Source organism: Excalfactoria chinensis, chromosome 3, assembly GCF_039878825.1.
Source record: "Excalfactoria chinensis isolate bCotChi1 chromosome 3, bCotChi1.hap2, whole genome shotgun sequence".
In the NCBI taxonomy this organism is placed as follows: Eukaryota; Metazoa; Chordata; class Aves; order Galliformes; family Phasianidae; genus Excalfactoria; species Excalfactoria chinensis.
Window position 1 is genome coordinate 47354333 of NC_092827.1, and position 17282 is coordinate 47371614.

The 17282-nt window shown below is 35.0% G+C and overlaps 1 protein-coding gene across 1 annotated transcript in view; it reads right to left on the reverse strand.

Annotated features, from left to right (window-relative positions):
* Nucleotides 1-1021: 1021 nt before the first annotated feature.
* Nucleotides 1022-17282, reverse strand: part of TRDN (triadin) — a 169463-nt gene continuing 153202 nt past the window's right edge. The window contains exons 32-38 of the mRNA XM_072332199.1: nt 16066-16113; nt 15177-15197; nt 11478-11504; nt 10105-10140; nt 9418-9462; nt 9195-9242; nt 1022-1350 (exon numbers count right to left, since the gene is read on the reverse strand). Of these exons, the coding sequence (XP_072188300.1) occupies nt 1208-1350; nt 9195-9242; nt 9418-9462; nt 10105-10140; nt 11478-11504; nt 15177-15197; nt 16066-16113 (368 nt within the window). The 3' untranslated portion in view covers nt 1022-1207. The remainder of the gene's footprint in view (nt 1351-9194; nt 9243-9417; nt 9463-10104; nt 10141-11477; nt 11505-15176; nt 15198-16065; nt 16114-17282) is intronic.

Below are 17282 nucleotides of genomic sequence, written 5' to 3' on the forward strand. Positions count from 1 at the left end.
AGAGATTCAGTTGTCTGAAACACATGTGAGTCAAATATTTAATTGAGATATTAATGGGTTGACAGGCAGAGAGAATGGGGAAAAGCAGTGACATTGCCTGGAATTATGCAGAAAATAGGGCAACAGATTTTTACAGGTGTGATCAGACTCTACAAGTATCCAGTTGTACAATGAGCATCGTGCTCCTTCACCTGGTAGCTATGTCTCTAAGATCACTGCTGTACCTTTCACAGATTAAATGCAAACATACAGCAGCTTGAGAAAATGCATAGCAGTTTACATAGCAGCAAGCTGGCATGTATACCCACTGGGTAAGATTGTTTTCATGTTGTGACCAGCATCATACATCACAGCTTTCCATCTTATGCTAATAGCAAATGGTGTATTCTCAATTTTCATGGTTTTTGCTGCACATTGATCTGATTTATCCACAGGAAAAAATTTTGCTTTGTTTTGCTTGTTTCTTGGGATCTTCATGTTGATAAAACATTGATTTTTTCTCACCTTTGCCATGTTTTACTTTCTCTTCTGACTTTGGGCTTTATAACATGAACTATTTGTATTTCGCCAGCAGGCAGGGCAAACTCACAGTGCCTTTAACTGCTTCAGGTCAAACAGAAATATTCATCATTAGCATGACTTGAATCAACTTACTGGTAGTATGCTGAGCTGCTGATAGCAATTGTGAACTTCAAGCCACACTGGTCAATCAGACATAAAAATAGCACCAGTTGCTGGGCATATTTTCATGATTTAGTGAGCCTTTCTCCTGTCAGCAATTTTATTGAACTTTAAGAAGAAGTGATTTAGGATTGCAGGTAGTCTTGCAATCTTGCTGATATAAAAGCTAAGTTCATCCTCTCACTCCCTAGTTAAGAATAAATGGAAAACAGACTGACTTTAATGCCAAGCAGGTAAAGAAAAACAGGAGGAGCAAAAGAGGCAGGAAATCACACACACGCTCACACACGCAATCAGGCCAATGCTTTGTTAGCAGCCTTTCCATGAGAAATGGGGAGCTTCTGCTTCTCTACCTTTGTCAAACACAGATGATTACTTTTTGTTTTGCCAGTGTCTCACGGAAATTTTCCAGGTACATGTACCAAGTGTATCACATTCTGGTGATGACAAGTACCACTGTGACTACTGTGGACCTCAGCAGAAACAATAATGTGCAAAATGCGAGCAATTGCAGGACTCAGTCTCTTTATTGCCCTGGTTTCCTTGTCTTTCTCCTGGAAGCCTTTGAGTGACTCTTTTCTTCCTTGTCTGAAGAGGGGTTGGTAGGAAACTGCAGTCCAAATCCGTTAGGTCCATTTATGAAAACGCACTGAAAGTAGCGGACGGGAGCTTGGAAAACAAAGAAGAAATAGTTAACATTTATAATTTCCAAATTGAGACCATGAGTCTCTGTTGAATTCTTTCAGAAAACTACTATAAAATTTAATTCCCATTAACTGAGTTAAGTCAACACACACATTCAGTGCCTCACAAGGCAGATTCCATATTTCAATAAGATTTTAGCTGAAGAGTTCAGCATGATGTATTTGTAGCAGAAGTTTAGAAACTACAGACAATTTACGTTTAAATTCATTATTCCACATAGTTACAGGTCTTTTTTTATTTTTTTTATTTTTTTTTCCTCCCCACAGAGTATTTGCATTCTAAGATAGCTGAGTGGAAATTCCTAAAAGCCATACACATATTTTCTAATATTATATTTCATAGCCACTTTTGGATATACTTAGAAGTTCCAATAGAACTCCAGTGAAATGGTGACAGTGGCATTTTTATTAGTGTTCGGATGAGTGTATCTATGTATCCATTGATCTGAAAAAGGGGATCATAAATGGCACTGCCTGATTCCTAGTCCTTCAAAATCATGGTGATTTTCTATTTTTTGATTTTTGAGCACTGCTCTATACAGTCACACTTCTAAGCATCATGTTTTAAAGGTTTTTATAGGAGCACATCTTTTCAGCACAGATGACATTGACCATATTTTTTACAGAAGCTAAGTTGATGACTCTGAAATTAATGATGACAAGATTTTAAAAGATAACTTTTAGTCTGGTATTCATTTGGGAAAATTATTGGAGGGTTGCTGGAATCTGAAAAATTTTAGTTCTCATACAATTATTTTTTTTCTATTTCTTCCCTCTGCTGTTCTATATTAAAAACAAACAAAGAAACAACAACAACAAACAGCTGTTCATTGTAACAGGTCCAATATGAGATGGACTCCAAGTCTCCAAAGCTCCCCTGTGCTATGAACTCAAATGCAAGGTTTATTTATTTACTGCCAAGTCACAATAAAAAGTTGAACACAGTGGTGTGTCAGAAATGTTGCTACGTTCAACCAAATTATTTTATCCTCTGTGGTTTTCTTGCCTCACTCATTCAAGGGTTAAGTATTTACTGCCTAAAAGGTGCACTCAAAAGTGATGTTGGACATCAGATTCTTCTGAAAATGACTTACTACTTTCCCCCTAAATCTAAGACTAGAATCAGTTTCTCCCCTCAGGTTATTGGCATTTTCACTGTGGTAAGATGAATCCAGGATCTCTATTCAAAAGATGAACTTAGAGAAATTAGAGAAATTAGAGCTCAAAGAAGGAATATACAGACTGAGGTTCACATCCAGGCCCTGACAAGCCATAGACACTTATAAAAGCATTTATAGAAACATGAATTCACAGAATCACAGAACATCCTGAGTTGGAAGGGACCTACAAGGATCATGGAGTCCAGCTCCTGGCTCCACACAGGACCTCCACTGAAATCCTACATCTGAAATTATTGTCCAGTTCCAGCAGGCTGGGTGCCTGTTCCATGCCTGACCACCCTCTGGTGAAGAACCCTTCCCTAACACCCAACCTGACCCTCCCCTGATGCTCCATGCTGTTCTATTAGATCCTGAACACTGTCACCAGAGATCAGAGATCAGTGCTGCCCCTCTGCTCCCTGTGAGGAGCTGTAGGCCACCATGAGGTCTCCACTCAGCCCCCTCTGCTCAGGGCATCTCTTAGAGCAGATCAGCTATATTCTCTGCCTTTGCTTACTATGTGGTAACACTTGGGCCAAGAAGTTACAATTACAATTAACAGGCTTATTCCATTCAATAAGATATCTTTCCTAAGTAAAGTTAATTATAACAGTACATTGCAACAAAAAACACAATCTTTTCCTATCAAAATGCTCTGCTAGAGATTTCTCAATAGGTTTCATTTAAAAAAAAAAAAAAGACAACAAATTAAGATTAAAAAAAAAAAAAAGCAAGACTAAAATCGACTCCCACTGTGTCAATTTGATAAAAAGAATTATTTTATAGGATGGAAATTGCCAATTTAAAACTCACCTTTCTCTTTTTAAATGGAAATAATTTCTGCAAATCCCTCTAATGGGTATAGAAATAAAAAAAGTCAATTACCAGTTCTCTCTTCTTCATGAAGAAGGCAAGTAGGGTATCATGCACTTGCTTGTCCCAAAAAATACCAGTAAGTACCTTATGTAAGGACCGTAGAAATCATTTCAAATATAATTGTGCATGCAGTCAGAATGCAAAATTCAACTCTTTCTTTCACACATTCAGCAAGTTCTGATACACACTAGATCTTTTATAAGAAATATTTTTAACATGGTTCTATATACAATAATCAGCATGCATGACATCCCAGTATTTTGTAAAGAGGTCATTTTTAGTTTTTGGATGGTTTTCAAACTGTTTAAAACTTTTTTTTTTTTTTTTTTTTTTTTCCCAAACTCTCTTGCTTGGTTAGATTTCCTCCCAGTACACAACTACTTCTCATTGTCTGCCCTTTTTACAATGCCAGTCACTGATATACAGGAGCAATCTTTAAAGTAGGAAATGTTTTCAGAATACTTTTTCTCCGTGCTTTTCCACTACTCTTTAATATTGTCCTTCTTAGGCTGCTTTATTGTGCAAACCTGAGCTGCAAAACATGCAGATAAAAATGTCATTCAAACAAATGTCAGCATCTCTGGAACTATGTCTGTATCAGAATCTGCAGCATTGTTATGATGTGCCATAGCCAGGAGAACAAATTGAATTTTGGCATGCAAAGAAGACTACAAATGTAACTCCTGTTTTTACAATTCCCACATTAAATATGAATACAGAATGTGTCTTCTAAACTGAAGAATGTTCCCAATTCTAATGTATTGTCACATATCTTCAGGGCAAATGTTATTTAAAAAAAAAAGAAATGAACAGTAGGAAATGTGGCTAAACATTCTAATTCTTTTATCAGATTTTCAGAGGAAAAAATTGTATATCTGGCCTTATGCTTCTGGATAGGATGTAATTTATGATAAATCATACATTTACTGAATTTTTCCTTATTGGTGTTACTTGGGAAACAAAAAAAAAGCAAATGTTGGAAAAATCTAGAAATGTTTATTTGACAAATCACAGATAATTCTGTTATACGAGGACCTGCTTCCTATGAGTAAGTTGGTTTTGGGAAGATGGAAAAAGAGATATTTTAGTCTTTGTTTTTCTTTTTATTGAAGGAAAGGGTAAGGTTATTTTTTCCCTTGTGGAGGGAGAGAAATCTGAAAAATATTTTTTTGATCTTTTAAAATAATTTTTGCATAGATAGAAATCAGCTGGAAGTCAAGATGAGTTCCATAAAGCAGTCTCTCTGGATTAGGGGTTGATGCAAAGTTTTTCTGTGCTAGTCAAGAATATATATCAAGCATGTTATGTAGATATGCATATCACACTGAGAGATGGTTTCAAGAAATGTGGGTGGAACACTTCAAGAGCACTGTCCTGATGCTTTCAATTCTTTAGCAGAAGGGAACAAAGATTGTGTGCCATGCTTGAGGCCTTTTCTCATTAAAGAGTTACTCTAGTCCTCATGACCCTTTGCTGGATTGTCTCCAGTAAATCCACACTCCTCTTGTACGGGGGAGCCCAGAATTGGGCATAATTGGCATAAATTACATGTGCCCTTGCTAATGTTGAGTATAAAAAGGCAGCACAACCCTCTGGGGTATCCACAGCTCCTAATTTTGAGTCATGTGCAAACATCTTGCAGTACATTCTGCTCCATCATCAGTATAATTAATGAAGATGTTAAATAGGAGTGAACCCTGTGCTCACCCTCTGATGCTTCCAGCTTTAAGTTGACAAAATAAAAATGATCACAAATCCCACTTTCATGGTCTGTATGCATACTGAAAATCAAGTTCAAGTGAACTTTTGTCCTTCTTCTCCACCAGAGGTTTCTGGTGTCCCTAAGGTTACCTTACAAGACCTGCACTACACTTTGACAGTTGTACCATCCCAGTTAAACTTCCCTCCTGACACTGTCCTGGGAGTGAGGTACACTGCTATCTGCTCTCCAGCTTTGTACCATGGACCACCACATGCTGGGCCCTGCCATTCAGACAGTTTTTAATCCATATCACTGTTTGCTCATCCAGCTCTTACTTCTCTACAAGCATCCTATGGGATACAGTGCTGAAACCCGTAAGACAGTATTGACTTTTGATCTCAGCTTAGCTCAGCTAACAGTGTACTCAGTCACAGAAGATTATCAGGTTGATCAAGTATGGCTACTCCCTTGTGAATTCATACTATTTCTGATCACTTTCTTGTCCTTCATGTGTATGGAAAACATACACATACAGTTTCAGGTTTAGTTTTCTGTCACCTTCCTAGGGATGGAGGCGATGATGACTAGTCTGTAGTTCCCTGGGTCTTCCTTCTTTCCCTTTTTTGGAGATAGGAGCAACATTTACTTTTTGCAAGTCCTCAGATACCTCTTCCAAATGCCATAGTTGTTCAACAATTATGAATTTGACTTTGATTTGATTAAATTAACATTTACAGAGCTAGAATGCAAATTACATACTATTTGTTGTTAATTAAGCCAGTTGAATGGAATATGTGACAGATAAAAGTCAACTAACTGACACAAGTGTCAGTGTAAAAGAGAATAAAGATGTTCCCAAGACCATAGATGATTTGAACAATTAAACTATGAATTTAGATAATAATTTATTTCCAGATAATAGGTAAAAGCAAGCAAACAAACAAACAAACAAACAAACAAAAAACCCTACTAGAATTGACTTGGCTGAGAATTAGCATACAGAAGTACAGAAGTCTAATTACTTCCTGCAATCTGATTTAACTTTCTTTAACTTTCTTTTGCCAGGGATGAGACACAGTGTAATCAGTCTGTTTAGGAAGGTAAGGGGATTTTGGATGGCACCGTAAGAGTGTCTATAGGAGATATGCTGTGTGTACACAAAAGACTCACTTAGAAAGACTGCTATGAAATCAATTGCAATGGAAGGCCACTCTGTCATATTTTACTGAATTAGAGGAAAAAAAAAACAAAACAACAAAACAAACAAAAAAAAACCACAGTAAAATCACACACAAGATCCTAAGATCAGAGCAACTTATGTTCTTTACAATTTTGCTATCATTAAATTTTCAAGGGGGTCTGATCCCTCTATCTGTTTAACTAGAAGACTAAAAAAACCATTCAAATGATATTTAATAGTGACCCAACATCTATCAAAAATCTGTTGATTTTTTTCATAGTCTTCACTGTTGCTTACATCAGACAGCAGTGGTATTTGGTGTGCAGCAATATAGGATTGGATATTATTGGTATTGCCCAATAAAAAATGATAGTGTTTTTATAGGATGCACTATGTGCTGATCATGCACTTAGGCACGTCTCAGCACATAACTAAATGAAACTTTATTTACTTAAAATTTGAGTTTGAATGATAACTTAAATAAGAAATAGTATTGAAATATTGATTTTACTTTAATTAGCTGTGTTTAGTGCTCATAAGTTTGGATTTTTAAAAATTAATTTCTTTTATTTATCTTCTAGAGACTGATAGCTCTTTAGAAAAAATGATTTTAATAACATGTGTTATAACTGCATTAGTTCAACATGTTAACATGTCAATGTGCCAAATGTCCAAAAATTGGCTTCTGTCTGCTTATGATTTTTTATCTTTTTTTCATTTTTTTTTTGTAAGGCAGAAAGAAAAACTAGTGCCTAAGTTTCATTCTGCACACAGGTGTCAGTTTTGACACTTAGGACAGGAGAATGAAGAGGAAAGAATTTTAAGTAATTGCTTGCAGCTCTACAGGGGAGAGAAATTTAGTGTCTACTGCACATATCACTATTGCTTATATGAAAGGTATGGAGCTGCTTAAAATTCTGTCTAAATGTGGAACTTTTTTAAATTGAAGATATATTCAGCTTTTTAAATTGCTTATTTCACTTTATCTGAGTGCTTGGTATTACCAGGAAAAGGCTGAAGAACTCTGATAAAAATCTAAGCGTATGTGAATCTAATCTATTCAGCTTTTCAAAGCTGAAAGGAGATTTATTATTTACATTTTTAGATTAGCTCAGAATGTGTAAATCCTTTTCTATTTCTATTTATCAGCAGAAATTATTACTATTCAGTGCAATGGAGAAAATGCACTGTCTTCATCTTCAAGCAATACAGGAAAAATAAATCAACTTCCAGGGGACATGACCTAGAATTCAGTCTCAACTTTTAAATTCTTGAACTGAGAAAACAACAATGAACAGCACTGAAAAGAAAAAAAAAAAACAACACAACATTTTGATGTTCTTTTGGAAAACTTTCACCCACTTTCTGAAAGCTTGCTAATTCAATTTAGTGGACAAAGAAGATACTGACATAAAGTTATGTTTGTAAAGTCAGTTACCAAGGACTGTTTGCACACACTTGTTTCTGATTTGGGAAACATCCAGTCAGTCGCACCATGATATAATTAGATAAAACAATAATAGCTATTATTGTAAATGAAAATGGTTTTCGAATGATGTAAACTTGGCAAGAATTTGGTGTACAGAAGACAGGATAATACATTTTAGCACATGCTTATCTTGAATTTGTAATTTTACTCCAGAAGGAAATCTCTGCTTTAATTTGCTTAATTTTACTTGATAGTTGCTGTAAGTAGTGCTATATTGTTAGAATGGCTACTACTTTTAGCATAGTCTACATTCTGTGAATATTGATCAATTACAGAACTACTAAGATATTAAAATAAATTTAATTTTCTAAAACTACATGCATTCCCTATCAAAATAAAAAATATATAAAAGGCTAAAATAAGCCATTCTTAAATTTATCTAGCAGCACTCACACAACAAATACTTTTAAGCTATGTGTACATGCATTTTCATGTAAACACACTATCATTTGAGAGCTTTATTTTAACATTTCATTCACATTTTCTTTCCCTTGATGTCTGATTGCACTGCATATGCTTTGCACTTAACTATCATTTTTGGGTTTATTAAAATATTCATATTTAAATATATAGATACATATTTATACATACATAAATGTATGTACACACACACCACACATTTTCCATCATACATATAGGATTGTAAACCATTCTACCTATAATGTGGAGAAAAACAACATACAACAAAACAGTCTGAATTATTTGTGATGAAGTCATTCTCTCAACTGTCTAAAAACAACAAAGTTTTACCAGGAAGATTTGTATTAATATTTAGTTCATATTTTGGTTTTACACATCTCATAGGTGAGATAAATGACTTAGATCCTTGTCTAGTGTGAATCAGTGCACTTCCACTGAAGTTGTAGGGATCAATTTATACCAGTCAAGTATCTGGAACATATTTTTATTCTTATCTCAAACTAGGAAAAACATGGAGCTAACAGATAATGCACTGCAAGTAGATGTCCTCCTCAGATTCCTCAGATGCCCTACTTTTTTTTTTTTTTTTTTTTTTTTGTGGTGAGGATGGGAGTATAAGAATAGGCAATATTATACTTGTAAGAAAAAATAAACGGAACATAGTCCTCATTATTTGGAGCAGATCTATGAGAAACATATGCTTATTTAGATAAACTACTGCCAAATTAACTATAGGTCACTTGTTTTATAAATAGCTACTTATTTGTTTAGAAATTAAGTAATATCATAAAGCAATACGATTTGAGTACATTGTTTTCTGCAGGAATAATATTTATGGGTCTTATTTACTTTGCTTGCTGTGCATCACGTTGCCTTAACTTGAATAAGAGGTATGTAGGAGTGACATCCTTTACAACAACAGGGAAAATTTAGAAAGGAAAATGAGTTTCTTTTATGAAAAAAAATGTAAAAAACTTTATACCTGATGTCAAGTTTTGGTGTCTTGGAGTTTCTTTTGTTGGTGGAGCTCCTAAAGAAGAAAAAATAGATCATAAATTAGATTTCTGTTTCAGGACAAAACATTTAATTAGATTTCAATAAGAAACATCCTGGTATTGAAATCAACCATGAGATACATATTGGTATGAACCCAACCGTTTTTCAAATATGACTTTCAAAGTTCTTTAAGCATAGAACTTTATTACCTTTATGTTTTTCATCTTTCAGATGTTTCTTCTCAGTTGCTTTTTCTAGGCAGAAAAAGGAAAGGTAACAGAGTTCAAGGTTGGAGATATTTTTAATTCTAATTCTTAATAGATTATTACCTAGACTTTTCAAATACAAGTCTTTGAAAATTAATATAGATATTCTAGGAGTTTTTTGTTGTTTTTTTCATATACATGCAAAATTATGATCTGAAGTATTTTAAAGTTAGAATCATAGACAGGCTTGGGTTGGAAGGAAACAACAACTAGTTCTATGCCCCCTGCCATAGTCAGGGTTGCAAACCATTAAGTCAAGTGCTAGATCAGGCTGCCCTGGGCCCCATCCAGCCTCAACACTTCCAGGTATGAGGCATCCACAGCTTCTCTGGAAAACTTGTTTCAGTGTCTCACCAGTCTCTAAGTGAAGAATTTCTGCCTAATATCTAAACTAATTTTCACCACCTTAGTTAAAATCATTCCCCCTTGTCCTGTCATTACCAGACCATGCAAAAAGTCTGTCCCTCTTCTCACTTTAAGTACTGAAAGGCTGAAACAGGATCTCCACAGAAGGGAAGCTGAACAAGCCCAGTTCCTTCCGTCTGTCTTCATAGGGAGCTGCTCAAGTTCTCTGATCATCCTTGTGATCTTCCATCTACACATATATGAATACACAGAGTAATTTCCTACCTTCTTTTTCCTTAGACGTCTTTCTTTTTTTTCGGGCTAGAAAGAATTGCAAGGAAAGAACATTAAGTGTCAGCTATCAGAAATATAACAATCACAAAATCATAGAATGGAATGAGTTGGAGAGGACCTTTAAGATCATCTAGTTCCAACCCTCATGCTATAGGCAGGGATACATCCCTCTAGACCAGGTTGCTCAAAGCCCCATAGAGCCTGGCTGTGAATGCTTCCAGGGAAGGGGCATTCACAACCTCACTGTGCAACCTGTTCCAGTGTCTCACGGCCTTTACAGCAAAGAATTATTTTCCTAATATCCAGTCTAAAAGATGAGGCTCTCACAGTAAGCACATTACATAGAACTGATCTCCTTAGTAATTTTCCTGTAATAATAACTAGGCTAAATGTGTCTCATGGCATATATGCAGTGAATCTAATATTACAATAATGGCTGCTACCCTAGTGGTGGTAGCTGCTCTGGGCTTTCTGAACAGTCTTTGGAGTGTTCTGAATATTGCCAGTTGTAGAGCATTTTGGAAAGTTCTGATAGAGACTTTGGGCACTAGAATTCTGTAATGTTTTGAATTATGAATGTTTCAGAATTCTGAATTCTAATTTCTAGAAGTGCCTAACTGTTCATTGCCAAAAATGCACCAGGGAAGGGTTTCTTTGTCTACTGCCTTCTTCTCTCCTTGGGCAACCCCAATTGCCTGAAACAAACAAACTGCAGGACTTGGAGCTAGATGTACCTTCAGAACTGCCAGATATGACCATTCTGAAGTCATGCTGAAACATATTCTTATTTATTTAATCTATTTAACTTTCCTCAAATTGTACATCCACTTAGAAAATGTTTTCTTTTCTTTCTGACCTCCTTTTCTCAAGACACCAAACAAGAGTGGTTGGCCTTTGATTCCATTCAACAAGGCAGTCTGACTGAAATTAAGTAAGGGGTATTGCTGGCAGGTGCCTGAAACCATTTCATTATTCCCTGTTGACTACAGCAGAAAACTGGTAGGCTGTTTTCAAAGTGCTCTTTTCCTTTTAATATGGTCCAACCACGACTAATATGAATTTCCCCAATGTCTTCTGGTGTCTGTGTCATCTGATTTTTGCTAGCTTGCTCAGTGCTTATCATCTGTGTGTATTTCCCCATGCTACATGCTACATGTACATGCTACAGAACAGTTAAAATAAGGTAAAATAATCAACGGATAAAAGCACTCTTTAATAGAGAACTGTACATCTGCAGTTATTTCAGTTTACCAGTGCTGGTTCACATCAGCATTATTAATTGTTGATGAACATTACGCGTTCTTCAACACTGATATGTTCATTATTTCTTTCTACAAGACAAAGAAGAAAAATGCAACATTTACCTGTTATTGGGATTTCACCCGTTGACTCTATAGGAAAATAGTAAAAAAAAAGGAGGATGAAGGGAGAAGGAAAAGAATATGAGGCTTAGTACCATGGGTTTTTTTGTTTGTTTTGTTTTGTTTATTTATTTATTTTCTGTACAGTAACCATTTAAGTAGATGTTCTCTTTCATCTGCAACTTTTCTGCAGGATATTAATTTGCAATGAAAAAGCGTCTTAGCAGTGGGTGTGTACATAGGATTTCACAGTGAAAGCTAAGGACCCCACCCTTTGAGGTACTATAATCCAGCAGGCAATGGTTCCTGCAAATGCAAACACCGTATCAATGAAAGCTTTCAGGCAAGTGAATATTGAGGGTTCTTTTTAAACATGCACCACTCATGACTATAGCTGCCTGTCCTCCCCCCTCCCCCCCCCCCCAAATATATTCACTTTATTACCTTTCTTATCATCTACATGTCTCAAACAAAGACTGACACTGACCTTGGATAGTTGTAATTCCCCTCTATATAACTTTTCCTGCACCATCAGACTGCCTTGCCTTTTTACAGTAAAAGCTCGTGGGAGCTGAAAAATTTTTGATTATGTGTTTGTATAGCACAAAAACAGCATATATTAGTGCCTGTGATAGTTAAAGACAATTGATCAACACAATGAGATAAAATTTCTGTAATGTAAATGATCATTACTCTTTTGTAATCAAAAGACTTTATGATGCTGAGATTTGGAATCCAAGAGATTTTTACCTCTTATTTTCTTTGCTAGTCCCAATTTTATTTTAGAATCTTATTGTAAGGAAGGAAAATAACCTCTCTAGCCAGGCAAAATGTAGGGCTGGATAAAAATTGAATATGGTCACTGAGCACACTGAGGTCTCCTCTTACTGAATTATCCCAGCATTTACTTCATGTCTGAATACTGACTGCAGATGAATGTGAGATTCTACAGATGGAGACCCACGTGAAGGCAGAAATCTTTCAGTTCATGCTTTTACAACAGCAAGTCTGAGCAATTAAGCATAACTTTCACTAACATATCCCAGGAAACTTTTGAGTCTCGACTTTGGTTCATAAGGAAAGTCATAAATTTCAGTGCTCAAACTAGGAACCTCAGGCATTCACTAAAGACCAGTTTTACTGCTATTAAATGCTAACATGCCTAAATCCTTTAATATTTATAGTTCTACCCAGAGATGCTGAAATTTTTTATGTTACGGCATTCTGAGTGGATTAAAACTGCTTCTCATTTTTATTTAAGAAAACGTTCTCTTTGAGGCACTAAATCTGCAAGAGGGATTCATGCTCTGACTGCTTAACTAAGGGGTTGCCTACCTCTGAGGGGTCTGGACAGGCTCAGTTTTCTCTGCAATTTCTAATGCTTTTATTCAGATGATTGCTGTTCACCTCCTATAGATCACATTTATCCTAATTTAGGATTAGAGATTCTCTTACACAATTGACCCAAAGTGTGGTTTGTTTCAGTTTTGTTGTATCCAATATAGAGGACATTTTCTTTTCCTAACACATCAAGAAATTCTCATTTACTCTTAGAGCTTTGAGAATCACTTTGCCCCTACGTTAGTATTCTCATTACAGGATTAAATGAGAATAAAGTTACATGAGTAAGTAACCTTACATGAGTATGAAATGCCAACAGTTTTGTCCTCAGTTCAAGGTGACTTGTCAAAGTTTGAAAATCCTTAGTGATTATGAGTTTCATTTAAAATCCAAATTGGACCCTACGGTTTGGACAAATAGGGTCAATTGCTGTCATTGCCCTTCATGTGAATTAAAACAGAAACAGTTAAATTAATAAAATAAGTTTCCTAATTGCTTTAAGAATATCATGATAATTAGCACATTACTAGAATATGCATTTGTTGTTAATTTTTGGGAATTTTCAAACTCAGCCTTGTTATTTCTGCTTATTGTTCGTTAATCATTTGATGATAAAAAGTAGTTTAAATAGCTCAGATGTTTAAAATCTTATACTAAATATATTCAGGGATAGTTGATTCAGAATAGGGTGTATAAACAGAATTATTTCTGTATATAATCATAGGTCTGTTTGGTATTACTTTTTTTAAAAAAAATATTTATTTCTTTTTTCTAAAGGCACTGTTAACCTTTATAATCATTTGAAGCAGCAGGATATAAATCCAAGACTATGGTACAAATACTCTGCAAATGTCAAAGGAAAATATCTTGGTTATTCACTATATTCCAAATATGTGAGGCTGATATAGTTGTTGATATAATGGAATTATAGACAGAAATTTTTGGTTAAACAATTGTTACTGTGGAAAGCATGAGAAATTAGTCTCTTAAATTTCTGATGCACCTGTAACAGAAGAGGGTACCATCAGTAGGTCTCTTGCATAAACTAGCGTCAAATGTCAGTGAATAGATTCACTGAACATAAAACTGAGCAAATTTGAATAGTAGAATTAAATAAAGGAAAGAATAGCTAAAATATGGGCATAAAGAAAAAAAAACAAAACAAAGCAAAACATGAATATGACAACTAAAAGACATAAATTCATGGGAAATGATAATTTTTCAGTGGTGACATAAAAGCTTAATACTAGGATTCAGGACTGCAGGAGGTCCTTCTGCAGAGGCACAATTCAGATGCTTCATGTTCCCATTTCCTCTTAGAGATGTGATTCAGATCAGCACGATGTCTTTTTATAGTTGCATAAAAGCAGGTATTTGTCTTGTCTAACCTACAGCATCTAATGTAGGAGATTAATTCAGGAATTTTAATAGAACCAGCTTGCCTTGCCATATTGTCAACTTCTGACATGAAACAGGAAGAGGTCTGTGCCTCAAGGGGCTTAGCCCTACTTTTGTGTACTCTTTATAGGTTACTTTACATCAGAATAACACATAGTTTGGTGATGATGTGACAGACACAATTCAAGAAAGAAACCAAAGATCCTATCCTAAGGAGATTCCAACTAATTGAGCTGTGAAGGTGCATACTTCACAACACTCACAATTAGAAGAGTGAACTGTAAACAATGCCCTTCTGATTGCTGTCTGAACCTGATCTGACATATGCAACATGTAATTACTAGACACAATAAGAATAGATTAAAGTCTTTTAGACATTCAGAAGCCTTAATGGCCTTACAAAGACATTATCAAACATTTTCAGTGAAATCTTTGTTAAGCAAAATATTTCCCTTGAATACACTTTTCTCCACTTTAACTTTAGTTCTTTTTTACTAAGGTGAAAAAAGTATTAAAACAAGGCCAATAAAATATGTTTATTTCATTCATGAAATAAGCCATCTCCAAACTAGAAAATAAGTTCTGCAATGAATTTCTAATTCAGTTACAATATTGTTATTTTTAGAAGAAGATAAATTTACCTAAAGTTACATTATGTGCCTACACTCATCAAAATTATCACCAGAACATCAGTTATGCATCTAGCAAAATTTCCATTACTGTTATAAACAGTAAAAACTTCAGAATTTGAATATTGCCTCTGCACAGCATTTTATTGCAAATTAATTTGTTTTTGATGTATTTGGATGTTACTAAGCAGACTAAGGACAATGTAAGAGTATCTTTAGTATAAGCAAGAAAACGCCAATACCTAATAAGATAGAATTGCAAAAATGTGAATTGAGACAACATGCATCTGAAAAACAGGTTTATATTGCATAGAAAACAAGGCACAACACTTACTTGAAGTTGGTTTCAGCTTGACTGGGAATTAAAAAGATGCAAAATGGTCAGAACAGTGAGATGTAGCATAACATTTCCATGCTGGAAAATGGCTTTATTTCAACTTTGTATTTACTGAATATTGAAACATTTTAGTAATTGTACTGTAATTCAAAACAAACATTATGATGGATGATAATAGTACGGATATTTTTCTCTGCACGTAATAATCACTATGCTAGAGTAAAGGATAAATAATATGAGCAATAAGAATTTTATTTCTTCACTTATTTCCTTTAACTGAGAAGAGCAGCAGAGACTTGTTAACCCTTGGTGACTGCTTCACAGCAAAGCTGAACTACGCAGCTTCCTATAACTGCAGCAATTTTGCTCTATCTTATGCAACAGAGGTTGCAAAAGAATTATGATGTGCAGAAACAGTTATTGTGAACCATGGCTGCTGCCAGGTCATGAACTGACATTACCTGAACATCTTGCTATGAAGGAAAATTAAATTGCTGATGTTGCTGAGAAATTAACTCATGCAGGAAGGCTGTAAAGTCCAAATAAATGGCAGATACCAACAAATACTTCACAAAATAAACATCTTAAAACAATGGTTCAAATTCTTCATCAGCATAGCTTCTTTGTTGCGAGTGGAATTACAAAAGCAGAAATCTGACCTTTGAGATATGTATATACATCTTCAGAAAATGACAAAAGACATTGTAAATAAGTACTGTGCTAGGTTAGCTATGGTATGACATGTAAAGGCCGTTTGATGCTGCAAAATAGCTCACAGGACCATGATTTTGTTCATTCTGACATTTGTCATATGCAATTGTATTTTCCTGTATGTTTAAAAAACAGTTTCAAAAGTAATGATCACATAAAATGAAGGAGTGCCTACCGGGCTTTGTAGGTAGAACATCTTTTTCATGCCTGACTGCTTCATGCTCTAGACAAAAGAAACAGCATAACAAAATTGTCATGTTTCCAAGTTATGTTGTGCAAGTATTTTTAATTTTTTTCTTTCTTTTTTTAAACTAAGAAGGTTTGCCTGTATACTTATCAGGAATAAAAGTTAATTTTCTACTATTTCATCCAGTTACACTGGAAAAAAGCCAAGTGACTAGATTATCCTCTAATGAATCTGCTACCAAGTTATGAACTTCAGTATTGTTTCACATGGCTTCACATAAATGGCTGCAATTAATTTTAGTGGGACCTATGCATGCATATTAAAGAAGAAGTCAGTTTAGAAAGGGATTCCCCTCAATTTCTGAAGTGCAGTTTACATCCACTCTCCATTCTTGTTATTTGAAAGGTGAGAACAAATCAAACCCAGCAACCATCTGCTCAATCTTTATGCTGAGTCAGAAATATCACAGCTGAATTCCCAAAGCCTTGAAGGCATCCTATTCTGTATGAATAAATTGTATCTCACTGTGGAAAATTAGAGAGCTAGTATTGTTTTGTAGGCCACACACTTTTTTCCTCCTTTTTTTTTAATCTCATAATTATTATAGAAAATAATGAGATTTGATGTTAGATTGCTAGAAATAGAAAGGATGAAAAAAGGGCCTTGCACTATGTAATCTGTATCAAAGCCATGTCTGTCTAATCAGAATTCGAAAAAAAAAAAAAAAAACAAACAAAGAAACAACACTGACAAACCAGATCTGTAGCACAGTAGCAGCTAAGCTGAATGAATGAAAATAGGGGCAATAGTAGGTTTTAGAGTTGAGCAATCAATGGACTATTATGATGACCTTGTATCCAGGTAAATTCCTGAGCAGCAGGTAGGATGCAATGAGGGTTGTAAAGTGGAAATGTTTAAAATGGGAGCAATGTGCTTCATCCCTTCTGCCATTTGATGAATAATTAAATTCCTAGCAACTATGATTTCAGGTGAATATAAATTCTAGGAATAATGCTGAGATTTAGACAAAATAAGGAATTTCGATTTTCATGAGGTATGAGTTAAAATTTATGTCTACAGAGAGTGATATTTTCCCCAAGTTTAGGCTTTTCTGGGGAGTGGAAGTATATGGGAACACAACTTTTTTGTTCTTCTTTTTTTTTTTTTTTTTTTTAACTTTTGCTGTTTATATTTGCATGCTGAAG